We start from the raw sequence: 26,496 nt of genomic DNA, 5'->3' as shown, positions 1-26,496 counted from the left end.
GAGAGGAGAGAGCAGGAGGGAAGGGGGTGGCAGTGGCCGTGGTGCTGGCCTGCTGGCCACACAGTGCTCTTTCCACAGGGAGAGCTCCTTTCCACAGGGAGAGCTCCCCGAGTCTCAGCCAGGCTATTTGTTATCTCAGAGCAGTTGGTCTTTCTGCCTGTCGTGTGTCACCCAGGGGTGGGTGGGCAAGAGTCAGGTGCCCTTCACTGTCTGGTGGGGGACGCGGTCTGGGGGGCTCCCCTTCACTCCTTGGGTGCATACATGTGTAGTTTTCGGCTGCTCAGCACCCCAGCTCCCTAATGGGGTGCTGTCCGGGCTCCTTCTCCAGGGTACCCATCTTAGCTTTTGAATGTGAAAGAAACCGGAAGGGGTGACATGGGTGCTTGGCTGCTGACTTGGGTTCCAGAAGGGTGCTGCCTGCCATTTGACTTAGGAGAACTGAGGGGCTGGGGACCTGGGGAAGCCTGCATCTTCGGGGGGTGGGGTTGGAGCAGGGCCTTTGTGGGGTCCCAGGCAGTGCTGGAGGGAGGTCTCCGAGCTGGTGGGGGCCAGCTGGGGCTGCACACCAGGCTTCTGGCTTGCTTCAAAACGTTCCACCCAGATGGATGTGACTGCACACCAGAGAACAGACACAGCTACTGGTACAAACAGGGGACACTGTGGTGACAGTAGGGCCAGGGGACACAGGCCGGGAGCCCACAGTGCCAGCCGTGGTGGAAAGAGGGGAGCTGGGGCCCCAGAAGCAGCTCCCAGGTTTCCCAGGTCAGATATGCCCCACCCCACCCCCGGAAGAGGCCTTTTTAACCGCCTGAACAGGCCGCTTGGGAAGAAGAGCAATTTTTGGCTGGAATCTGTGACTCTGCAGACCAGCCAGGGACCCAGTTTAGATGCGGAAGTTGAGCTGTCTGTGACATGGAACTCCACTAGCTCTCCCACACCCCACCATCTCCGAGAAAGCTATCTTTTTTTTTGTGTGTGTGGGGGGCTGGGGATAGATAGTGGAAGTGACGGTGAAGCTGCTTCCCCCTCTGCACAGAGGGAACCCCCCTACCCCGCATGGCCACACGGGTGGGAGAATCAGCTTATCTTCCTGGGGGAACAGAAGTGCACTCAGCCGAGGTGTGAGGTGAGGCTGCTTTGGGTCTGACTGTAATTCACACCTGAGAGCAGACAGCCATGAGCATATTTCAACACCCCTAATATTTTATAGGATATTCCGCCCCCATATTGTGTTTGTGTGTGTGTGTGTGTGTGTGTGTGTGTGTATTTTTTCTCCCCAGGGGAGGAGTGTAGGTTGTTCCTTGTCTGTCTTTGGTCTTGGCAATTTTTGTTTGGCATTTGGAGTATTTCATAACAGAGAAGAAGAATCTTTTTTTTTTTCTTTTTCTGGTGCTGGGGGTGAAGGCACTGGCTGCAGAATGGCTGGAGTAGCAGTGGTGACAGGCGCCTGGGAGCCAGGTGGCGAGGTGGGTGGCTTAGCGACGGCCAGGCAGGATGAGATGGGGCCGCTGAGCGCAGGGCAGGTCCACTTTGGTGTCTGATGGTCCTGGAAGGGTGTCTGAGCTCAGAGCCGTCAGCTGTGGTGATAGGTGCTTCAGCTCCCAGCCCCAGCAGCTTGCTGTTGTCTCCTTGCTTTGGGGGGCTCTTGTCAGCTTCCCCTTCTGCCTCCCTCGTCGTCATCTCCCCTGTCCTCTGTCACCAGTCATCCCCTGGTGTTTCTGGTGCTCTCCCTGGTAAACTTTGAGGGGACTTGGCCGGGCTGAGCCGTCTCTGGCGCTGTGTGGCAGCTAGGGGGCGCTCGGTGCTTGTGCGATGGCCGGGAGCGGCCGCCAGCTTCTGCCTCTGTCTCTGCCTCTGCCTCTGCTTCTGTCTGTTGCTGCAAAATGTCTTAAGTGTGAAGTTGTAATATTGATTTTCCTGCCGTGATTCGAGCAGGGAAAAATGAGAATATAAGTTTGAGAAATCTATTTTCCAGTGATCGGCATTGACTTACAAGAGGCGGTGGGGTGGGGGCAAGCATTCTTTTTTTTTTTTTTTTTAATGTCGTTGTTGTCTTTTCTTGTTTCTCTCTTGACAATTAAAATGCTTCGTTTCGAATGGGGCTTGCTGTCCACCGCTAAGTCTGAGGTTTGACTTGCTGAAATTTCCAGTGGTCTGTGAAGACATCAGGGCTGCTGGGAAGAGGTCCCATTATTTGGTCTTTTTTGTTTGTTGGTTTTGCAGGGGGTGGAGGTGGGTTGGTATAATCACTGAGCTGGGGAGTCGCACCCCTGACTTCAGGGTGAACACAGAGCCTTGTAGCTCAGGGCTCTGCAAATTTGGCTTCTTCATCCGCACACAGGGGGTCGGCACGTTTCTCCAAAGATATCAGATGCCAGTTCGCCTGCTGTGGAAGGCTTCGCCTGGGAGAAGGATGTGCCCGCTAACTCGCTAGCTCCAGCCTTGTCGGCCCTCCTACCGGAGCGTGGATCTTAGTTGTAGCTTTTAGCGGACCTCTCACTACCCCCCACCATGTGTGTTTTAGTGTGAGGGAAGCTATATGTTTCTGACCACTCACTCTCTGAGTCTGTGATAGCTTCTTCTCTAAGTTGAAGACATCTGTAGGCCGGCCAGTTAACCGGAGTCTTCTGCCTGGGTTCAGAATCTAGGCAGGGGAGGTGACCCTGTGACAGGAAAGGGTGCTTTATTCTAACCTGAACGAGAAATAAATTAGGTCAGACAAAAGCCTCGTGCTGTCACCAGCGGCTGAGAGGCCTCCCCTCCCCTTCCCTGCACCGAGGCCAGCATTTTATCTGATGCTTTTTTCTACCTCATCCCCTGCTTGCACCCAGCCGGCAGCAGACGGAGCGTGGAGTCCTGGAGAGCTCGTTTGACAACTCAGAGATACAGTGCCACTGTTACCTTGTCCTCTGGGGCTGGGCGCTGGGTGCTGGCCTGAGGAAACTGTTAAAAAAAAAAATCCACTCTAGAAATTCCTACTCCTTCGCGTTGGGATAATTTTGCTGTTAACTAAACACAGAGCACGTTTTGAGAGTGACGGTGGGGTGAGCGACGGTGGGGTTCTTTGCCTTGGGGACTGTCTTCTGTGACTCCAGCTCTTTGAGAAAGGACCCCCCCCCCGCTAGTCTGATGGGGGGGGTCTCACTTTGGCTGAAACTCTCCAAGGACTTTGGCTCTGGCTTGAATGCTGGCGTCACATTTGGGAAACCAGGGCTCTCGGGAGACTCTCCCCTGGCCCTCAGGACCAGGACCTGAGCACCTTGTTGTCTGAAGGTGGTGTCTGCTGGAAGCAAGCTCTTGGATTCTGGAATAGGGAAGGGGTCCTCCAGAAGTCCAGAAGTGAATATGTGTGGTGACACACAGCTGCTCTGAGCAAAGGTGTCCTGCTCACGGGATAGCATTCTGACTTGTGGCTGGCTCCAGGGGGTCCTGTGTGTTCTGTTCCGTTCTGTCCTGTCCTCCTGCTCCCCCCTACCACATAGCCCCACAGATCTGCTCACTTCCCCCCCTAAGGTGTGTAAAAGGTGCCAAGAGCAGAGGATTCAGAGAGACACACTTCTGCAGGGCCCCGGGAGGAGGGCTGGAGGGTGAGGGAACAGCGACATTTCTCTGGCAAAAGTGACACCAGATCGAGGTTTGATTAATGGTTGCCACGTTCACGGGGACGTCCGTCCGGCATTTTGACATATGCAAGTCTTTTGTGCAGTTGCCGAGATTCAAGAAATCCACCAGCTGATGTCTCCTTTTCATTTATTATCTCTCTCTCTCTCTTTCTTTTTCACCGAGGCAGCTGATCATTTGCTTGGGTGTTTGAATTAACTTGCCCGAGAGACTTCATGATAATGAAATTCCAGACCCCAGAAAAATTCAGTCACTTCCAAGTTAAGAAAACAAAACAAAAACAAACAAACAAACAAACAAAAAACCAACCCTCTGTTTAACATAACTTTTTTATGACCCCTTTCCACTGAACTGTTGAAATACATTATGAAATAATGAATCCCTCACAAAAAGGCACGAAAAATGACTCCGGAAGGCTGAATGCCGACAATATTGCCATGAATGTGTGGTCCAGCAATGGATTCAAAAACAAAAAACAAAAACAACAAAACGGATCATGTTTCTATTCTACCTGGGGAAGGAAGCGGAGTTTGATTCCCAGCCTCTGCTCTGCTAGCTGTGTGGTTCTTGGCTGTAAAGACTGTCCCCCTGCCCAGGGCTCCTGTGACAGTTCTGTGTCCTCAGAGGAGAGCCTTTGAAACGGCTTGAAGGCAGACACATGTCTTCTTTGGGTGTCGCTCGAGTCCTGTGCCAGCTCTGAAGGTGCAAGTTGTCTGTAGTTTCGTGGAATCTTGCGGTCGTGTTCTGAGGGGTTTCTCCATTGGTCATTTCTTTCTCCTTCCTCCTCCTCCTCCTCCTCTTCTTCTCCTTCTCCTTCTTTTTCTTTCTTCCCCCCTCCCTTCTCTCTTTTAAGCCCCTGTTTTATTTCGGTTGCGGCTTGCCATGACTAACCTCTTAGGACAGGCTCTATAATGTGCTCAAATGGTGTTTTCCTTACTCATTTCTGTTCTGCTTGCGAATGTGTGAGTGCCGGCATGCTGAGCTGGGTTCTGGGGAGGGGAGGGCTCTTGGGCTGAGTCTCTAGGAAGGGCTGGGGTGCTTCCTGGAGGGCTGTCTTCTCATCAGTTTGAGCTTCCTGAAGCCAGGCTGGTGTTTTGGGGTGGGGTGGGGGCAGTGTGTGTGTGTGTGTGTGTGTGTGTGTGTGTGTGTGTGTGTGGTGGTGGTGGTGGTATTCCTATATTCCTCAAACTTCCCCAGCTAGGGTCTGCTGGGGAAACAGTGAGGATGGGGGTCTTCCCGCACCCCAAGCCCTCTCCTTGAGTCAGCACCCCTGCCCCTCCATTCCTGAAGTGTAGGCCTTCTTGTCAACCAGACCTGGGTCATTTTCACTGGGAGGACAAGAGACCCCGGCGCAGGCCACGCCATGTGCTGGGGCTGGGCCCTTCAGTCCTTTCTTGTCACTTGTCTGAGGTCCCCAGCATGACCTGTGAGGGCCTGTGTTCTGCTCAGCATGGAACAGGAAGGCCGGGCTGGATGGGGGGGTGTGGTGGTGTGCACCCATTTAAGGAAGTGACTTTGGAGGGTCTCTGGGAGATCTGGAGCTGCCAGCATGAGGACAGCAGGACACAGGCTGGGCCCCTCTGACCCCCCACCCCAAGAACACAGGTTGTCGGGAAGGGGGCTCATTGCTTCGTGTCACCTACTGGGACAGGCCTCTCGAGGCCCCAGCTACTGCCCCCATCCCTGTGGGCTGGGGGGGGGGGCTCCCTGGGGTGTGGCCTACAGCCTGGTGGCCCAGTGAGGACATCTGTCCCAGCCCACCCCTGGCTGTGCCCACCTCCCTTCTACTTTCCATGCCAGTCTCTTCCTTATGTCCTCTGCCACTCGGAGCCCTGTGTGTGGACCTTCTGTCTTGCCTTTCTCAGCATCACGGAGATGGAGGTTAATTTCCTGGTGACGACTGGGTCTCTTCTCCCTCCCCACGCTGGTTTTCTCTTGGATTCAAGAAATTAAAAATTGATGGCAGCTCCCAATGGGCTATGCGCCACCATCCAGGGTGTGTGTTGGTGGCCTGCTGCTGGCCCCTCCCTGAGCATTACCTTGGGGGGGATTGGTGTGTGTGGGGGGGAGGGATGAAGAGACCCCCCTTCCCGAGTCCGTGCTGGGCAGGGGAGGCACCCTGTGGAGGTGCCGGCTTCGTATGAGGCAGGTGTAACGTCTGCAGTGCCGGGAGCTTAGAGACCACACTTTTCTTGTTAACGCCGGTACCCGCGGTGATGGCGGCTGTGACGTTGGTGGTACAGGACTTTTAAGAGCCTGGCATCCCTCCTCCGCCCCCTCCCAATGCCTCCCCCCCCCATGCCTCCCCCTCCATGCTGTTTGCTGTGTGTGTGTGTGTGGGTGTCTGTGTGTCTCTCTGTGTGTTTCTTTCCCGGCTGGGGCTTAGCCATTGGGGATAGGGACTTGCAGCCTCGAGAGGGCACAGAGAGGGGTTCTGCCTGCTGGGTGATGGCGCCTGGGCCCTCGAACACAGGCAGGTGTAGGACAGTTATTCTTCAGGGCCTATGGAAGGAGTGGGGGACCTGGAAGCCCCCCCCACGTGTGTGTGTGTGTGTGTGTGTGTGTGTGTGTGTGTGTGTGTGTGTGTGGCAGGGACCAAGTGCTTCCCCAGGCTACTTCCTGACACTCTCCATTATGATTTGGGAATCCTGATTTCATTGCTTCTAAATACCTTCCCCAGCTGGGAGGAGGCTGGTCTTGTACATAAATGGTTTTGTTGTAAAGGAAAATGAATTCGTGTGTGTCTGTGTGTGTGTCTGTGTGTGTCTGTGTGTGTGTGTGTGTCTGTGAGTGTGTCTGTGTGTGAGTGTGTGTGTGTGTCTGTGTGTGTGTCTGTGTCTGTGTGTGTCTGTGAGTGTGAGTGTGTGTGTACCTGTTTGGCCCTCCTCCCACCGGCCCCCGGTCCGGTGTCTGCAATGAGGACACATCCGCAGGCTGTTTCTTTCTTTTTTCTCTCAATGACTCCGGTTGCCGCCAGCCCCGGCTCCCTTTGGCTGGCGTTTCTGAGCCAGCGTTGCAGCTTCTCTCTCAGGCCGCCCCGCACTCTGGAAGCTTTTCACGGGAGCAGAAGTCCTCTTAGAGGGGGCACCCCACCTGGGCTTTATTTTTATTTCTTTGCTTTCCCCCAAGGTCAGCGTGGGGGGCCGTGCTGGAGAGGAGGGGCAGGGTGTGCAGTCTGTGTGTTGTGCCCTGACTCCCAGAACTCCGGTGGCAACTTGGGTTCTGTCTGTCACAACCAAGGCCTGGTTCTCCCAGCTCGTGCCGAGCGGGGAGGCTCTGGGGGGGGGGGCCTGGGATGGGATGGGGGGGAGAAGAAGGTTCTAGAAGGGCTGGACTCTGCCCTGAGCGTGGCCCTTGGTTCTCTCTCTCTTTTATTTCTTCCATCAGCGGTGCTGTTCTGAGAAGGGACTGTGTATGCACACATTCAACACACACCCTGGGAGCTTGGCATCCGCCAGCCTGCGGAAATGAAACCACAGCCTCTTTGGGGGGGTGTCTCCCGGGGCCTCGAATGTGCACACCCAGGCTCTGCAGGCAGCCTCGGGCCACCCTCTCTGGCCCCAAACTTTGACACTTTGGGGGGCTTTGGGGTGATTCTGTTACCCGGATGTCAGGGTGCTTGGCCACTTCCTTGGGACAAAGCCTCACCCCACACTCCAGGGGACACCCTTCTTGGGAGTGTGGGTGAACAGCACCCACAGAGGAGTTCAGCTTCCAGCAGTGGCACAGGCGGGCTGTGTCTCTTTCTCCTGGTGGCCTTGTGCTTGAAAGCTCCCTGCTGGGGTGCACAGGGCCTGGCGGCCAGCTCAGCTGGGGTATGTGTGTGTGTGTGTGTGTGTGTGTATGTGGTGCGGGGGGCGCACACCTTGGCGCAGGAGGCAGGACTCAGTTCCCAGCTCAGTCAGAAGTCAGAAGATCTGGATACTTTTAGACCCAGTTACTGAGGCTCACACAGGCTTGTTGCAGGAAGAAAGTGAAAAGGCAGAGGCTGCCCAATAAAGGGGATACCAGATGTGCCCAGGGGGAGAAAAAATAAAAAGAGGAGCAAGACGCAAGGAAGGAAGTGTTAGTTCCAGTGTCCTTGGTGACCGGCAGGAAGGCGGGGTGCGGGTGGCAGGCAGGCCCGTGGGACCTGGACTGGTGTTTCCCATGAGCCCTTGCTCCCCTGGAATCAGGAGGTGAACTCGCAGCCATGCCTCCCACACACCTCCTGGCCCAGGGGTCTCGCTTGAGCTTCTAGAAGCCAGGAGGCCGGGGCCCAGCCATGGGAGGTTCCTGAGAAGCAAAACCAAAGCCGAAGGCGGGGCAGGGGGGGGGGGAGGGAGACACAGAGAGACCAGAGATGCCCCTGGAGGTCGGGAGGGATCTCCAGGGTTGGGGCGCTATGTTTGTTTACACCGGGGGCCGTCTTTCCTTCTGTCTGTCTGGCGTTTCAGAGGCCTGGGGGTCTCTGGCTCGTGCTGCAGTTCAGCTCATGATTTCATTTTGCCCTTTTCCTACTTCTTCTTCTTCTTTTTTTATTTTGCTTTTCAGTTCATTTGCGCTCTCTCTCTCTCTCTCTCTCTCTCTCTCTCTCTCTCTTTTAACAGAACAATATTTTGACATTCTCCTCCATTGACTGTTTCTCTTTCTCTGGAAATGGCTCACAATGCATCCTTATATTTCTAAAGAACTGTTTGCACAAGCTCTGGAATTATGTATATGTAATTGGTAATTAAAGGTGCGAGCTTTTCAATATAAACAGTATTGCTCAATGTCAGATCATTAAAGGGGGGGAATGAGGCCCCGAATAATTACCTTTTACATTCTGACAGTCCATTCACAAGAGAACCCAGAGCACCCCCCTTCTGCCGTGCTCACCTTCCTCCCCAGCCACGGCCACCCCCACCCAGAGCCACTGTTTGGTTGGGCCTTGTGATCACATTTGAACCCGAGCGAAGTCTCTTTTCATAAAATAAATTGGTAAATTAATTATGAAGCATTGTCTTCAAAGTCCTTTTTAAGTAAACTCCCGATTTCTTTTTAAAGAGTAATTAATGGTTTCTAAGGCTGCCTTTTGTGAGAACGTCTTTCCTGTACCTTACAGACTCTCATTATTATGTGTGTGTGCGTGTGTGTGCGCGTGTGCGTGTGTGTGTGTGCGTGCATGTGTGTGTGTGTGTGTGTGTGTGTGTGCGTGTATGTGTGTGTGTGTGCACACGGACTGGAGGGCTGCCGTGCCGGGGACTGACTTAGGACTTCCTCCTCTGCCTGACCTGGCTTGGCCTTTGAAAGGCCCTTTCTGCCGAGCTGAGTGAGGACTCTGTCTGGGGCCACAGGCTGCCAAGCCCCATCCCCACCCCCTGCACGGTGGCCACCTCCACAGGGCCCTTCACGCGTGTCACGTGCCATCTGTCATGTGTTCGCCCGGGGGACTCAGGAGCCCTGGGAAAGTCGTGATCGGAAAACTCAGGAGAGGGGTGACTTGTGTGTAGGACAAGGAGGCCACAGGATTTTTTCCTTAAATTATCTGTTCTTTGGCTCCGGCCCGTCCGTAACTTCACTGCCACGGAATGTGTTTTCTTCTCTCCGAAGGAGCCTTTCTGCTGCTCCTCTGTGGTTTTCATTAGCTGCTGTGCTCCCCAGAGCCAGGCACCCCGGGCTGCGGGCTCCTCTGGGTGACCCTGTCCCTTGTCCCTTTCACATGATGGCTGAGGTTTTGTTCTGGGGGACCCCCCACCCCCTTCACGCTGAGTCCCCAAGGGGACAGGACATACCACTGTCCACTTACTGAGGCCGAATTTTGGAGGCCAGCCCCCAGTGGCTGCCTTACAGAAACATGTCGCCTTCTCCATAGGGCGGGAAAAATCAAAGGTGGGGGGTCGGACTAGACCTGCTGCAAAAGAAACATCAAAATGTTCAGCAGCCCGTTGTAAGTTTGGGCTTGTCATCTGCCAGGAAACACTTTTGGGGTTGAAAGAATTTCTTTTTTTTCCCCCTTGGAATGAAAAGCAAACCAGTCACCAGGAAGGGTGAGCGGGGAAGGAGGGAAGCCACAGAGCAGGGCAGGCCCAGCGGGCAGCGGGCAGGTGGGTGGAGCCCCCAGGATGCCCCTGGCTGGGGGGGGGAGTTTGCAGGGTCTGTCTCCTTGCCCTGGGCTGGGGGGGGGGGGAGTTTTCAGGGTCTGTCTCCTTGTCATGGGCTGGGGAGGGGAGTTTGCAGGGTCTGACTCCTTGCCCTGGGCTGGGGAGGGGGCGCACACTCACTTGTTGCTGTCTGGACCGGGGCTGCCTTACTGCGTGGGCTTCTGTTTTCCTGTCTGGTGTGGAGCCAACTCAGGTAGGGGAGTGCAGAGAAGGAGGGGAGACTGGCATGAATGGGGGGGGGGGGGGGAGGGGGGAGGGGGGCTGGCCCGCTCTTCCCAATCAGCTTGGCCCGCTCTTCCCAATCCACCCTTGACCAGGGAGGGAGGGAGTCTTCCCCAAAGTAAACAAAAGCATAAATAAAAAAGGTGTGTGTGTGTGTGTGTGTGTGTGTGTGTGTGTGTGTGTGTGTGTGTGGTGGGGGGGTGTTCTGAGCTCCCAGGTGATTCTCAGGTGTTGCAGACTGGAGTCTCTTGTGAAAGGCTTGTGTGCGTACAAGGGCGGGGGGCGGGGCAGATGGTTACCTGGCAGGCGCTCCGTCGACACCTCTGTGGGCCCATCTGTGTCCCCCCCACCCGTGGGTGGTGGCCCTGCCCTCCGGGGTATCCAGGAGGACTCTGGGGTGGGGTGGCCCGGGTGGGGGAAGGGGGTTGGACTCTGGGGTGCCCGTGACTGTCTAAGCCCATCTCTCTCTCTGCCTCCCCTCCACCCCCGCTCCTGTCTCTTCAGCAGAGCCTGACCATGACCACGTGGAGGCCGCCATCCTGGAGGAGGAGGACGAGGGCTTGGACATCGAGGAGCCCAGCGGCCTGGGGCTGATGGTGGACGGCCCCGATCCGGACCTGCTGACCTGTGGGCAGTGCCAGATGAACTTCCCCCTGGGCGACATCTTGGCGTTCATAGAACACAAGAAGCAGCAGTGCGGCGGAGGCCTGGGCATCTGCTATGACAAAGGCCTGGACAGAGGAAGCCCCCCGCCCGCCTTGCGCCCCGAGCTCAGGAAAGTGTCGGAACCCGTGGAGATCGGGATCCAGGTCACGCCGGACGAAGATGACCACCTGCTCTCGCCCACGAAGGGCATCTGCCCCAAGCAAGAGAACACAGGTAAGGGGCTTGGCGTCGACCGCCGGTGTGGCCAGAGCCACCAGCAGGCTCCCTGGCTGTGTGTGGGGGCTCTCAGCTGTCCAGCTTGGGCCGCAGGCAGCTACTGGCCTGGGGCTCTGGTGGCAGCTTGGCTCCGGGCAGGGAAACTCCATCTTGGCACCCCAGGTGACAGGCCGGGGTGCAGACCCAGAGGTCCACCTTGCTGGTGTTCCTGGCTGAGTTCCGCCACCTGAGGACGGATCTGAGCTTGTGACAGCTGCCTCTTCAGGGTGTCAGAGGCCGCCCTTGACCAGGGTGGCAGAGGCGCCACCTTCCTCCTTCACTCCCTCTCTGGCGCCTGCTTTCCACCTGTCAAGAGAGACAAGGAGACCCAGGATCTCGGGGACCCCCGGGGACATGGCCTGGGGAGGGCCTGGCAGGAACTTGCTGGAAACTTGCGAAGGCTGGGGCACTGCGTGCTGTGCTCGGCAGATGGGGTCAGGAAGCTGTGAGGCAGGTGGGACTTGCTCTGTAGTCAGGCCGTGTCAGGCTCCCTGCCTCAGTTTCCCTGTCTGCCAGCAAGGAGTGGTGACTCCTGACTGATCTGGGCTGAGGGTGCCGTGAGCACGGACTGGGCCAGGCTTTGCCTACGTTCCGTGGCGCTGCCCACTGTGGAGACGGCGGGAAGGAACGGCTTCCTCTGTGTTTTGGTCACGGGGGGGAAGCCGAGTCTTGGAGACTGAGCCTGCTGTAACCATGGCACCTGGCCCCTGCTGGGGAGATGGGTGAGCCTGGGCAGAGATCCTCCCCCCACCAGGGGGCGGTCGGTCCGGGCAGGTGCAGATCTGTGATCTTGGCTGATCTGTAAAGTGGGAGCAGTGGACATTCTCTCTCTTGTGAGTGGAGGCTATGGAAGTCTGTCCTAAGCTTTGACCTGCGGGGCTTTGCTTTTGGGAGGGGGTGTCCTAGCAAGAGGTCACCCCCGATCTGCCAGGTCATGGGCACTACGGGCAGTGTTCCAAGACCCCAGGCCTCGGTGTTGCAGCCTTGCTGCCGGAGGCTGTCAGCTAGAAGGTGCTAGGCCTCTCTGCTGTGCCCTTTCTCATCTCTGTCAGGAAGCTCCGGGGAGGCTTCTCACCGGATCCTGGTTTTGCACAGACGGTGCTGCCCGGTGAGGCCACAGCAGCGTTGCAATCTGATTTCCTGAGAGTCGAGGCTCATCTCCAGGGCAGCTGCCCTCACCTCTCCTCCTCGCCACCCCAGCCTCCTTCACCTTTTTCATTTCATTTATTTATTTATTTTATTTTATTTATTGGGGGGGGGGCGTATGTTTCTGTCGCACCCTCCAGCTTTCTGGCTTCACGTGTGTGACGCGAGTGATCTCTGGCCTTTTCTGTTCCGCAACGGGATGCGTGGGTTTCTTCTTCGTTCCAGGAGAAATATGTAAAAATCCCCGCTTAGAAGTCTAAAGAGAGATGTTTGTTCAAAGCTTTTCAACTGGTGTTTGAATCAAAGATACAAAACACGCTCTGGGTTCTGTCAGCTGACTCAAATCCCGATCTAGAACAGTGCTTTCCAGAGGGACTTTCTTCTGCCTTCTCTCTCCACTTGACCATTCTCTTTTCTCTCCTTCCTTCCTCCCTTCCTTCCTTCCTTCCTTCCTTCCTTCCTTCCTTCCTTCCTCTCTGCCTTTCCTGCCTTTCTTCCTTCCTCGCATCCCTCTCCCTTCCGTTCTTGCCTCCTTTCTTCTCTCCTTTAATAAAAAGGGAAGATTAAAGAATCCAAACTTTAGTGGCTCAACTGCGCCGAGTGATTCCATGTGGTGGGAGCATCAATTATCTGAGCGTAATTGAATTCCGAGGGCTGCCCGGCTCGTGCTTTCGGGAGACAAGCCCTGTTTATTATTTCTCTGTGTAGATGAACAGTAAAGGGAACACAGATAACTTTCCGTTATTTATTGTAAAATAAATGTGTCGATTCATGTGTAAAGCAAGCTGCTGGGAGATAATTGAGTCTTTATATTTTAAGAGAGGACCAGGAATCACGGCGAGCTCTGCCCAGGCTGCTCCGCCCAGGCTTCCGGAAGTCTGCACTGCTGCTGCCCGGCCCTGGCCCCGCTGGGCTCCCCATGGCTGTGCCCCCCTCATCCCCAGGATGGCATTCTGTGCCCTGTGGCCAGTGTGAGCTCTCCCACGGGCTGCCCTTTGCTGGGCCATCTGGGGGTGAGGTTCCTGGGCCCCGCTGACTCTGGCAGCCTGTAGGCTGTCTCACTTCCAGCTCTTCCCAGCCCGGCCTCCGGGGGTGGGTGGGCAGGAGGGGCCCCTTTCACAAGCTGAGGGTGTCACCACGGGGAGACCCAGGTGAGAATTGTTGGACCTGGGCTGGGCCCTTTCTTTGAGACTTTTTTGGTCACTCTGCAGGAGGGCGTGGGAGGGTGTGGAAGAAGGGAGTTTCTAAAGCTTTGTCCTTGGGAAGGCACTTGACTGTTCACTCACTCATTCATTCACTCATTCACTCATTCACTCATTCACTCATTCACTCATTCATTCATTCATTCATTCACTCATTCACTCATTTATTCATTCACTCATTCACTCATTCGTTCATTCATTCATTCATTCACTCATTCACTCATTCATTCATTCACTCATTCACTCATTCACTCATTCACTCATTCACTCATTCACTCATTCACTCATTCACTCATTCATTCATTCACTCATTCACTCATTCATTCATTCACTCATTCACTCATTCACTCATTCACTCATTCACTCATTCACTCATTCACTCATTCACTCATTCGTTCATTCATTCATTCATTCATTCACTCATTCACTCATTCATTCATTCACTCATTCACTCATTCATTCATTCATTCATTCACTCATTCACTCATTCACTCATTCACTCATTCACTCATTCACTCATTCACTCATTCACTCATTCACTCATTCATTCACTCATTCACTCATTCTGCAACCAAGCACCTCCTACTTTTTGCCTTCCCCTGGGCAGCCCACCTGGTCCAGGAGGTGACAGACTCACAGAGGGTGCTGACCCATTTTGAGGGGGGTGTCTGTTAGTAAGGGGAGACAGACCTGGCAGGGCAGAAGGAGGGCCTCCAAGCTTTGCCAAGAGTGTGAGCCTCTGAGCCATGAACCTCTTGGGAGTGGGGTGCAGAGTTTGGGGCTCTGGGCAGTGGAAAGGGGCCAGCTGGTGTGTGTGTGTGTGTGTGTGTGTGTCCCCTGCCCAGGAGCTGTGGCTTCCTTATCTGTGAGTGTCCCCACCCGGCTGGTGGCATTTAAACAACACGCGTCCTACACACGTGTTCATGCTGCGAGTCTACCCTCCCCCGCACCGTTCTTGTCTGGTGTTGGAGGAAATAACACGGGGTCTCCGTGGGGCTAGAGAAACTTCTAGAAGGTGCATCAGAGAGAGTGTCAGAACAGCCATGTGTCTCCACTTCCCCCACCAGCCTTCCTTCCTCTCTGTGGCTGCTGCTGTCTCATGGCCTGGGATGGGGTGGACAGATGACGCCCTGGGCATCGACTGGCCCGACGGACTTGACGTCCAGGCCTCAGCCCACCCCCCACCTCCTTCTGGGCCCCTGTGTCCTCATCTGCTCCTACTGCCAGTCATGAGCAGGACAAAAGAGGGTGGGGGGAGGGAGACAGGAGGTGTGAGGGCCTCCCTGGCCCTGGGGCTTTCTGCAGGGAGGTGGAGAAATGGAAGCTTCCAGAAAGCCACGCTCAGTAGTGTTCAGACCTGCGTGACAGCAGGAGGTGCTGTGTGCTTTTCTAAGTCAGAATTAAAAAAAAAAAGGCTTCTCATGGGCCTTATCTCTCCCCTCGCTATCTCTTCCTGAGATCTCCCCATTTCCCATACTTGTTTGTTTAGTTTTTAAACTACAGCATCTGGGGACAGTGTTTGTAGGATCTCACACATGTGTATTCCTCCACTGAACTCAACCTTTCTCCTTCCCACACTCCCTTCCCCTCTCCCTCCTTCCTTCTGTGAGAAGTAGAAACAGACACACCTGTGGTCCGGGAGGTGGCGCAGTGATAAAGCTTTGGACTCTCAAGCATGAGATCCCGAGTTCGATCCCCGGCAGCACATGTGCCAGAGTGATGTCTGGTTCTTTCTCTCTCCCTCTGTCTTTCTCATAAATAAATAAAATATTAAAAAAAAAAAAAAAAAGAAAAAGAAACAGACACACCATGAGGAGAGACCCCACCATCTATGGAGTTTCCCCCGGTGCTGTCCATGGTGGTGCTCCCGTGTGGTGCTGGGGCTTGAATGCAAGGCTTCACACACAGTGAGATGTGTTGATTCTCCAGTTCCATCCTCAGAACCCCCGAGTTTTTTGCTACTAAGACACCGCTCTGACTGCAGGAAGGTGGCCCGGGTGCTACCTCCCATAAGTGCAGGTGGCTGACAGGAGCACCTAGCCAGTGGCTGTCAGTCACAGGGCCCAGTGTCAGTTTTTGGGAGAATTGTGGCAGACAGACAGCGGGTGACAAGAGGTGGGTGACTGACGCCTCCCGGGCTTGGAGGTGGCAGGTGTTGAGGCCCCGCTGGCTCTGGAACCCAGAACTTTCTTCCAGGAACACACCTGGGGGAGGGAGGCTATCTTGCAGACAGACCGCCACTGGGAACTGGGTCTGGGGTTCCTTCAACTCAGTGTTGGGACAAATGGCTAGAACATAGGGTTTTGGTCAGCCTGAGTGGGGGTCAGCCCTGGACCAGCCTGCCCTGGACACACCCCACCCCCAGAGGTCGAGCCTGCACCCCAACACTCCCCAAAGAAGACAGAACTCACAAATCATGGGGTGAGTGTGTACCCCAGGAACTGGACACACTAGATGCTCTGCTCTGGACATCCGGGGATAGATGGCAACAGCTTTGAAATAGCTACTTAGAGCCCCGCTTTGAAACAGACTATTCGAAAGGCACCCAGGTGACTTGTGAAGCCCTCACCCCCACCCCCACCCCCACCCCCAGCACCCATAGACTTTGACCAGGAAGGTCCAGGTAAAGGTTTGGGGAAGGCAGAGGCAGGAAAGGGAGCCTGGTGGGCCCGGGCTGGAGTCTCAGTTCTGCTGGTGATCTGTTAAGTGGCCTTCCTTGGTGACTCTCCCGACCTTGCTGTGAGTCCCGGTGTGGACTGTACACACGTAAGCTTGGTCCCTGGCCTGGAGGGTAGCTATTACCGGGGGGCGGGGTGCTGCAAGGAGGCAGCTGCCAGTTAAGTGGTTCCTCTGTGCTCCTGGACCCGGCTCCCAGCTGGGCTGGCTTCTCACCCAGCTCTGGAGTCAACAGGTGACCTGCTGTTTCCTCAGGTGACCATGGCTCCAGGGAAGGCCTGCTCCGAGCAGACTCCCCTCCCCGTGAGTGAGGCCTCTGTGTTGCTGGGCTCCCAGGAGGCAGGTGTGGACCCTGTCCAAACAGAGCAGGGAGGCCCCTGAGGTGGCGTTGTGGATGGAGCACTGGACTCTGAAGTGTGAGGTCTTGAGTTTGAGGTCTGGCTTCACATGTGTCAGAATGAAGCTCTGGTTTTCTCCCCTCCCCCCCATACGACAGTTAAGCCGAGTTGTACTGGAAATTTTTTAAAAAAATATTTATTTATTTTCCCTTTTTGTTGCCCTTGTTGTTTTTCATTATTGTTGTTGTTATTGATGTCGTTGCTAGACAGGACAGAAGGAAATGGAGAGAGGATGGGAAGACAGAGAGGGGGAGAGAAAGATAGACACCTAAATTTTTATCATGTTTAAAATAGTGATTGGGGCCAGACAGTGGCACACCTGGTTAAGGGTACATGTTACCAAGTGTCAAGACCCGGGTTCAAGCCCCCCGCTCCCCACCTGCAGGGAGGAAACTTTCCAAGAAGAGAGACAGGTCTGCAGGTGTCTCTCTCTCTATCCCACCTTCCTCAATGTCTCTCTGTCCTATCAGATAAAAGCAAACAAGTAAAAGGAGAAATGGCCACTAGGACCAGTGGATTTGCCCTGCAGGCACTAAGACTCATTAATAACTCTGGTGTCAGTTAAAAAAAGAAGAAGAAGAAGAAGGAGAAGGAGAAGAAAAAAATAATAACGTGACCAAGGGCCAGTAATACAGCTCACTTGGTTAGTGAGATCCAGGTCAAACCCGGCCCTCACCACATTGGAGTGAACTCTTCCTTGCTGTGAGCTCCCTCTCTCTCTCTCTCTCTCTCTCTGCCTCTTTGTCCCTATGTATAAAGAACAAGTAAGTGAGGAGACACCACAGCAGCAGAGTACTAGACTCAACAGCTGAGGGCCCGTACCGGTTCAGTTACCTGCACTCAAGCTGACCAGTGCCCTGGTGTCTGTCTGCCGGCTTGCCTCACGAAAAGTAAGTCAATAAAATCTTTAATAAGAGATGTTGGGGGACTGTTAAGTGCATGTAGTACTATGAGAAAGGACCCACTCAAGGATCTGGTTCGAGCCCCCGGCTCCCCACCTGCAGGGAGGGGAGACACTTCACAGGCGGTGAAGCAGGTCTGCAGGTGTCTGCCTTCCTCTCCCCCTCTCTGCCTCCCCTCCTCTCTCAGTTTCTCTCTGTCCTGTCAAATACAATGGAAAAAGAAAAAAAAAAAAAGGAAAAATGGCCACCGGGAGCAGTGGCTTCATAGTGCCTGCAACAAACCCAGGGATAACCTTATAGGCAAAAAAAAAAAAAAAAACATTTTAAACAACAAGAAGTACTCTCCACTTGAGGGTACTTTTTCTTTCTCCTTTATTTTTTTCTCTATCCTTTTTAAAAATTAAGATATACTATCTTTTTAAATATCTATTTATTTATTTATTACCTTTTATTGCCCTTGTTTTATTGTTGTAGTTATTATTATCGTTGTTATTGATGTCATCGTCATTGTTGGATAGGACAGAGAGAAATGGAGAGAGGAGGGGAAGACAGAGGGGGAGAGAAAGACAGACACCTTCAGACCTGCTTCACCGCCTGTGAAGTGACTCTCCTGCAGGTGGGGAGCCAGGGGCTCGAACCGGGATCCTTCTGCAGGTCCTTGCGCTTTGCACCACCTATGCTTAACCTGCTGCGCTACCACCTGACTCCCTACTCTCTCTCTTTTAAAAAATTATTTATTGGATAGAGACAGCCAGAAACCGAGAGGGAAGGGGGAGATAGAGAGGGAGAGAGACAGAGAGACACCTGCAGCAGACGACCGGGGACTTGAACCTGCATCTCTGTGCATTGTAGTATATGCACTCAGCCTGGTGCACCACCACCCGGCCCCAGGCCATTTTGCAAACTGATTTTGCGGGTGATTCCAGACAGGAAGGAGAGTGGAGCAAGAGAGACAGACAGACAGATGGACAGCCAGCCTCCTGCCTCCCGCTCAGCTGGGGTGATTGTCACCAGGTTTTTTTACTGGACAGTGAGGAGCTTGCAGTCAGTTGACTTCAGGGTTTCTTCCGGCATTTTTTAGTCCCCCCCAATTTTCATGGCGGCCTAGTGCCTGAGCTGAGGCTCCAGTGCCTTTAGGACAGCTGGCTCCGGCAGCAAACACCTTGGGGTCACCTCCTGACGGCCAGACTTTGGCCGACACTCACCGACTCTACCCTCAGGCAGCCCCCTTGTGCAGAAGATCATCGCCAAGCACAGAGGTACACCGGGTCACCTGGCCAAGGTGACACAGCAGGGAGGGCCCAGGGTGACCCAGCAGGGCCCGTGGTCATAGGTCACCTCCGCTTTCGTTTTGCAGACGAGGTCGAGACTGAGAGGTAGTATGGCTTCCTGCCCGGGGGCCTTTCCACAGTGGCTTTGGGTCCGTGCTGGGCCAGGGCTCTCTCTGAGGGTGTCACAACAGAATGGGGGACAGATGGGGGCATGTGGGGGAATCAGGGAGCCCAGCTGGGGGAGCAGCAGGCAGACAGGCCTCGTGGGCCAGCTCATGGAGACCCCCACAAGGCTGGGGTGGTGATGTCCAGTGGTTTGCTATGTTGCCTTTGGCAGGCCCCCTTTTTTTTTTGTCTCCAGGGTCATCTCTGGGGCTCAGTGGGGCTCAGTGGAGACACTAAGAATCCACTGCTCTTGACGGCCATTTTTTCTTTCTTTCTGCCTACTTTATTTTTATTTGACAGGACAGAGAAATTAAGAGGGAAGGGGGCTCGAACCGGGATCCTTGTGTTTGGCACTATGTGTGCTTAACCAGGTGCCCTGCCCCACTACTCCCTCTCTGGGCCTCAGTGACTCTCACCACTCCAGCTGAGCCGAGAGGTGGACTAGCCGGCACCAGGCAGGAACACGGCGGAGGGGACCCTATCCTGCAGTTCAACAGGCCTCATTGCCAGCCGGCCTATCCCCTCTTCTCTGGTTTAGCAAGTGAACTTTATTTAGTTTTAACGTGGCACATGTGTGATGCCACTGAGTGGCCGATTTATTATTTTTATTTTAGAAAGAGAGAAACAGGGGCCAGGCGATGGCGCACCTGGCTGAGTGCACACATTACAGTGCGCAAGGACCCAGGTTCAAGCCCCTGGTCCCCACCTGCAGGGGAAAAACTTCACAGGTGGTGAAGCAGGGCTGCAGGTGTCTCTCTTCCTCTCTATCTCCTCCTTGCCTCTCACTTTCTCTCTACCCAATAATAAATAAATAAATAAATAAATAAGAGTCATGGGGCTTGGGCAGTAGCACAACGGGTTAAGCACATGTGGCGCGAAGTGCAAGGACCTGCGTAAGGATCCCAGTTCCAGCCCCCGGCTCCCCACCTGCAGGGGAGTCACTTCACAGGTGGTGAAGGAGGTCTGCAGGTGTCTGTCTTTCTCTCCCCCTCTCTGTCTTCCTCTCCCCTCTCCATTTCTGTCTGTCCTATCCAACAACCACAACAAAATCATCAACAACAACAATAACAACTACAACAATAGTAAGACAATAAGGGCAACAAAAAGGAAAATAAATAATAATAAAAAAATAAAAAAAAAGAGTCATGGCCAATACATTACAAATAAATCAGTAAATAAAGTTTTTTTTTTTTCTTTTTAAGAAAAGGACAGAAAAGGAAAGACACTCTAGCACTGTCCCATCATTTGAGAGCTTCCCCTGGTGCTTTGTCCCTGGTGCTCCCAGATGGTGCTGGTGCTTGAAGCAGGCCCTCTCTGCCACGATTAAGACTTGAGCTTTCCCTGTGGAGCTGACTCCCAGTCCCTGAAGAAATAGGTGCCTGAAAAGGAAAGCTTTCTCCCAAAAATAGACAAGATGTCTGCCATCTCCAGGCTGTGGGGAATCTTCTCGAAGACATGACTCACTCACTGTGAGGCTGATGGAGCTCAGGCCCCTTGTGTGTCCAGGGCTGGCCTTCCTGAGGTCACGGAAGCCGGTGTGTTGGTGTGTCTTGCTTTCCGGTTGAGAGACGCACATCTTGGTTTGTCTCCTTGTTCTTTGGAAAATCGTCCCTTTATTTGCTTGTAGTGAGAATGACAGAGACAGAGAGCAAGCCCAGAGCAGCACACAGACCTGCCCCAATCTAGACGCTGTGCCCTCACCCCCCATAGCTGGGTCCTGCCAGTCCTCCAGAGAGGAGCTCTAGAAGGCAGCGGAGAAGATGCGGTTTCGGCCTCCGTTTCATTTCGGTTTTTAGGTGGGCTTCTTTTAGAACCTACCCCAACCCCTGTTTTGACAGGCAGCCCTGAGGGAGGGGGCTTTGCCGGAAGAGGTCTGGTGCTGCGAGTGGGTGGGAGAGGTGGGCCCACCATAGGGCTGGGGGTCGGGGCCCTGGCTATCTTCTCGGGGGGGTAGTAGCCCCACGACTTTTCCTGGGGTGTGACGGGCAGGACTCTGGGGTGGGGGTGGGGAAAGGCAGTGGAGCCGGCCAGCTCTCTTAGACCCAGCCACCCCCACCCCTACCCCCCACATCCTCTGGCCTGAGTATGTGAGGGCCACAGGCGATGCGGGTCCACAGGACCCCGTCTGTAAGGGCCCCGTGTGGACGTCTGTCCAGCAGACCCCTTCCCTGAAGTCAGGCACCAAAGTGGCGGGGGTGGGGTGGGGGAAGAAAGGCAGTTAAGATATGAAGCAGGACAAAGGGTTTAATAAACAGGAACCAGAAAGTAGGAATAGAGCAGGCGAGAATAAGGATTTTAGCTAGGAAGTCTGTTTTAGGTGTGTTCCTAGAGGCCTGTGACTTTAGTGATTTTTGCCTGAGCTTTTAGTTAACATGGAGGTGGAGTAAGAATATCGTCTGGGAAGATGGTGTCAGAGTTAAGAATACGGCTCGGAAGCTGGATGAGGGCTGAGAGTGGCTCCCGAATGTGAAGAAAAGATGCAAATTCAGTGAAATGTTTACCCCATTGTCTCCTGAATAACAGCACAGGAGCCCGTGTGACCTCTGAGTCCCCGCTGGTCTGAGCTCGCCGTCCATGGTCACAGCTGGGAACATTCCAGTCTGCACTCATGTCAGGACCCGTCGGTGTTCCCTGAGTGGCAGAGTAGGCCGACCCGGCCTCCCTTCAGAGAGTGGGGCAGTCCCTACGCTGGGGGCGGCGGGGGAGGGTGTCCTCCCTCGGAGGCTGAATGACAGCAGTAGTTTGGTAGTCTGGGGCACTTCCTTTCCAGGACAGATCTTTGGTGACCCCTCACCAACCCCAGCAGCTGACTGCGGGCTGAGGTGGGCATGCCCCAGGACGGGGAGCTGTGGTCTGAGCCCCACACCGGTGATGTCACTGGCTTGTAAAACTTTCCCTGCGGAGAAAGTTTTCCCAGGAAAGAAGGATATGATTTTCCTCACCAGCCTCTGCTTTGGAGAGGAGAGGAGAGGAGAAGCGAAGAGAGGAGAGGAAAGGAGAAAGAGAGAGAGAGAGAGGGAGATCATGTGCTGAAACAGTGTCCAGTGTAGCTGACAAGGTTCCTTATTGCCGTGTGTCTGCCACCAACAGGTGGGGACTGTCCCCCCCCCCCAATGGACCAGTTCAGAGTGTGTATAGCAGGTGGGGGTAGGCCAGAACTGCTGAACACTTTGGGATTCAAGTCCCTGGTACCTGGGGGTACCATCTGAGGGAGAGTCATGAACACCCCCACTGCTATTGCAATTTCCAGGGATCCCTCTTCCCCTGGAGGGGGGGGTTCATAGGCCAGCTGCCTATTTTTTTTGGGGGGGACACCCCGTTTCTTCCCCAGCGGCAGCCCTCTCTAGGCCTGGGTTCGATGTCAGCCAAGGACCCATCTAGGGGTTGGGAGTCCTTTTCCGGAGTCCTAACAAATTGGGTTTTGGGGGGCAGAGAGGGTGGCTGTGCAGGGCTGGGGGATGCCAGATTCCTAGGAGTCTCTTTATTTTTTTTCTGAGCATCCTTCAAGCCACTTGCCCCCCCCCACTCCCTGTGCCAGCCCCCCTTTTCTCCTGAGGTGGGAGATGAATGGGGTGAGGCCCAAGGCCAGGGGTGGGGAGTCCCCCCAGCTCCTTTGTGGGCAGGCTGCCCCTCCTCTACTGCCCCCTGCCAGGGGTGAATTTGGAGACTGACCTTCCTGGAGGGGTGTACAGGTACACCCCAAACCCTCCCCATGGGACTTCCGGGGGACGTGGGGCCCCTCCCCTATGCTGGGTCTTTGGATGTGTCTTGGGGTGAGTGGTCTTTGCTGCAGGTCTTCTCTCTCCCCCACCCCACCCCCTGGATGGCTCCCCTCTAGGTGAGACCCCACGAAGCATCCGCTCCCCCACCCTTGGAGTTTCTAGATCTTTTTCTGTGAGAAGAGAGAGTTCAGGCTTTCCTGGAGGGAATTCCTGGGGCTGGGTTTAAAACACTCGGGCACAAAAGTGTTTTCCCCAGTGTGTGGAGATGGAATCCTCCGTGGAGGGGGCACACAGGGCGGTGGGATTGGGGGGAATGATGCACCTGGCCGCAGCCCCTGCTCTGCACACAGTAACCCCCCAAAGAGGATTCGTATGCAGATGGTCACCCTGCACGCTTCGCATTTCTGCTTCTTAAAAATCGGCCTCCAGTTGTTTAAAGCATCCCAACAAGCCCTTCAAGACCCGCAGAAGCCATGGTTGGATGCCTGGAATATTCGCCACAAAGCTCTTAAGCAAATGTTCAGACATTTTCCCAGAGCCGTTACTTTGGGAAGTAGACTGTACGCGGTTTGCCGATCGGAGATGAAAAGTTTACCTTCTCAGGGACCCCTTTGCAAGGCAGGAGGTGGGGACGAGTCTCTGGTTTCCATTCTTGGGGAACCAGCGCCCTGTAGGCGGTGTTCACTGCAGCAGGAGGCAGAGCCCGTGGAGGGTGTGTGTACCCCTTTGTCTGGGATGGGGCTGACCCCCAGGGTCATAGGACACTGAGCTGTGGACACACACACACACACACACACGCACACACACACACACACCTCTTTTATAAACAGGCCCTTCCTTGGCATTTGTTGTTGTTTTGGAAGAAAGCTGATCTGAAAACCTCAGGTTTTAGTAAACCCAGTCTTAGAGCAGCCAGCTCTGGCTGGAGGAAGGAATCAGAGGCATTTATCAATTCAATTTTTTAAAAATCATATTTTCTTTATTTACTATTGGATAGAGACAGAGAGAAATCGAGAGGGGAGGAGGAGGTAGAGAGGGAGAGAGACAGAGACACCTGCAGCCCTGCTTCACCACTTGTGAAGCTTTTCCCCTGCAGGTGGGGACCGGGGGCTTGAACCCGGGTCCTGTGTGCTATGTTGTGTGTGCTTAACCAGGTGTGCCACCGCCGGGCTCCCGGCTCCACTTCTGTTTCTGAAAGGCCTGCGCGAGGGTAGCAGATTCCACTCCTGGCAGGCCCGTCTCAGGAGTGGAAGCTTCCTCTCTGCCTGGACTTGCTGGTGGGTTTCTCTCAGGTCCGTTTGCAACAGTCCTGAGGAGAGATCTGAGTGCCGGGGCAAGCACAGCCCACAGCTGCCTCTCCCCAGGACCAGCACTGAGAGCAGGTGCTAGCAGCTACCGGATTCCTTTACTGAGAGGGGAGACGGGTAGAGAGACAGAGGGGGAGAGAGAGGGAGACAGAGTGGGCTGGGTGGTGGCACGCCCGGTTAAACGCACAAACTATTAAAAGCAAGGACCTGTGTTCACCACTCCCCCCCCCCCCCCGTTCCCCACCTGCAGGGAGGACACTTCATGAGCAGTGAGGCAAGTCTTCAGCTGTGTCCTGTCTCTCTCTCTCTCTGTCTTCCCCCCTTCTCTCTCAATTTCTCTCTGTCCTATCCAATAAAATGAAAAAAAAAAATGATTCCCAGTGATAACCCTGGAGGCAAAATTAAAAAAAAATATATCAAAAGAGATGGAGGGAATGAGGAGGCACTGACCGTGTGTGTTGAGGGTCCGAGGCGCCCCCTCCCCAGGCCTCTGCAAGCTCCTTGGGCTTTGTGCAGACCAAGTGTGTGCCTGGCTAATTGATGCTTCTTGTTTTGCTCTGAAGGCAGGTACTCGGTGCTTGGTTGATTTTATTTCATTTCATTTTTATTTATTTATTTTTAATATGTATTTATTCACTTCTTTTTGTTGCCCTTGTTTTACTGTTGTTGTAGTTATTTTTGTTGTGGTTATTGATGTCGTTGTTGTTGGATAGGACAGAGAGAAATAGAGAGAGGAGGGGAAGACAGGGGAAGAGAAAGACAGACACCTGCAGACCTGCTTCACCGCCTGGGAAGTGACTCCCCTGCAGGTGGGGAGCCGGGGGCTGGAACCGGGATCCTTATGCCGGTCCTTGCGCTTCGTGACACATGCACTTACTGATTTTATTGCTGGGAGCAGCAGGCTACCTTATCTGTTTCTTAATTTTTTTTGGGGGGGGCTCCATTGGTAATGAGGTCAGGAGATTTCTTGCTATAGTTTCAGGCTGAGGTCTGGAGTCAGAGCTGGGCTTGGTGATCTCATTCCTCCTCCTGGGCCCTTCTGAAGCCCACAGGAGAGGTGTGTGTGTTTAGGGGGGGGCCATTCAGCTGGGAACCCGGCAATCTTTGTCACCTGAGCCTCCCCGAGTCAGTCAGCCCTGCCAGAGGGATGCTCGGTAGGCCTCTTTGAGAAACACTGTTAAGCATCTTCCATTCCAGGACTTGGAGGAGTTGAGGTTTTTCTTAGGGAATTTTCTAGACGCGCGTGGCCTCCCCGTGCTGCTGCGTCCGGCCCTGCTCTGCCTTCCCGTCCCTGCAGTCTGCACGTCAGGCCTCCCCTTCGTGGGCTTGGAAGCCCCTCTTGTCCGTGCACGAGTCTCTGAAACGGGGGTGCCCGGTTGCCATTCCCGCCGCCGTCCGGAAATGAAAATAAGCCTTTCCCCAGGAGTGACGGCTGCTTTCAAAGGCGGGGAGAAAGTGGAGACTGTTATTGCCAGTCCGCTGGGGAGCAGAGGGACTAATTTGCAAAAGGGAAAAGCCTTCAGATAGCTACTGTGTAGCCTTCAGATAGCTACTGTGTACCATGTCATTTGTAGCAGGAGGGGAGACTGGCGATAGTCTTGGGCAGATGGGGGGTGTGAGAAGGCGTGGGGGGGGGGCTTGAGCTGTCACTTTTGCCACCAGAAACCAAGAAGAAACACCCTTCCTCCTGGCCCCTCCATTTTAAGTCCTCCCCCCCCCATTACCATTGGGGACTGTCACGTGGTTCACAATCCTGTCCAGAGTGGCTTTTTGGTACCTTAAAACACACCCGAAAAAGAAGCGTCTCTTTTCTGATAGCTGGTTTCTGGGTTCAGAAGGAGAAGAGTGGGCAGGAGGGGACAGTGTGCAGAGGACCCACGGACTTGCTCTGGTGGTCTCAGGAAGGAAGACAGTCCCCGGTGCCAAGGTGCCAAGGAGGAGACACTCCAGTCTCTTTTGCTGCCATCTCTCTGAGCGTGGCTGTGGCCACCCCGGCACAGCTGGCAGCTTTGGGCCGCATGGCGTCAGTGCCCTTCTGCCCTCTCCTGATTCACCTGCATTTGATGCCCCCCCTGCACTCCACATCCCTCCCCCCCCCCCCAGCTACCTGCTGCCCCTGGTAGCTTTAGTCTGACTCCTTAGGAAACACCGTGGTTTTCCTTACACCCCGGAGGGGCTAGCTCGGAGCATCAGATCTGAGTTTTGGGGCCGGGGTGTGTGGGATAGGGGTGGGTGAAGCACTCTGCCTTCTCCACGAGGAACCCAGGCCTGGCTTCCTGGCATCTGAGCCCAGCAGAGTGTGTGTGTGTGTGTGGGGTGGGGGGGGGGTCTGACCCCGCCCCCAGCCCTGCTCTCTCACTCCCCGGCTTGGTGCAGGCAGGCAGCAGCTGTCTGGCGTTCCTTAATTGAATACAGATCTCAGACAATTCCACATGGGATGCCCGGATGGACCAGGGAGGCAGCGACGCCCCCTCTTCCCACCCGCCCTTCTCATTTCCCCCCTTCCATGTCTGGGTTTGGAAGCTGGGAACCCCACATCATGGGGGCCGCCCTCCTGTCCCTGCACCCGGCCCACATGGCTCGCAGAAAAAGAACGGGAGGTGGGCGCAGAGCGCACGCAACGCCCATGTAAATATTGTTTGTCTGCACTGGGCCTTCCATCTTTTGTTCCCGGAGGCTTCCTAATTAGCCAGCCACTCTGTGCTGACTGCTTCTGACACGTGCCTGGATTTTGGGGGCCGAAGGTTCTTGTTCTCCCAAAGCTCTGAGTGGCGCCACTCAGGCAGTCCTCCCTGTCCTTAACACCCACCCACCCACC

The 26,496-nt window shown here is 54.6% G+C and overlaps 1 protein-coding gene across 4 annotated transcripts in view; it reads left to right on the top strand.

Annotated features, from left to right (window-relative positions):
• Positions 1–26,496, top strand: part of BCL11B (BCL11 transcription factor B) — an 82,106-nt gene that overhangs the window by 2,864 nt on the left and 52,746 nt on the right. For 3 of the 4 annotated variants that reach the window (XM_060181026.1, XM_060181024.1, XM_060181023.1), the window contains one exon: positions 10,473–10,847. In XM_060181026.1, the coding sequence (XP_060037009.1) occupies positions 10,473–10,847 (375 nt within the window). The remainder of the gene's footprint in view (positions 1–10,472; positions 10,848–26,496) is intronic. The other variant, XM_060181025.1, reaches the window with a different exon arrangement.

Source organism: Erinaceus europaeus, chromosome 22 (assembly GCF_950295315.1).
Source record: "Erinaceus europaeus chromosome 22, mEriEur2.1, whole genome shotgun sequence".
In the NCBI taxonomy this organism is placed as follows: Eukaryota; Metazoa; Chordata; class Mammalia; order Eulipotyphla; family Erinaceidae; genus Erinaceus; species Erinaceus europaeus.
This window is presented reverse-complemented; position numbering and strand designations above follow the sequence as displayed.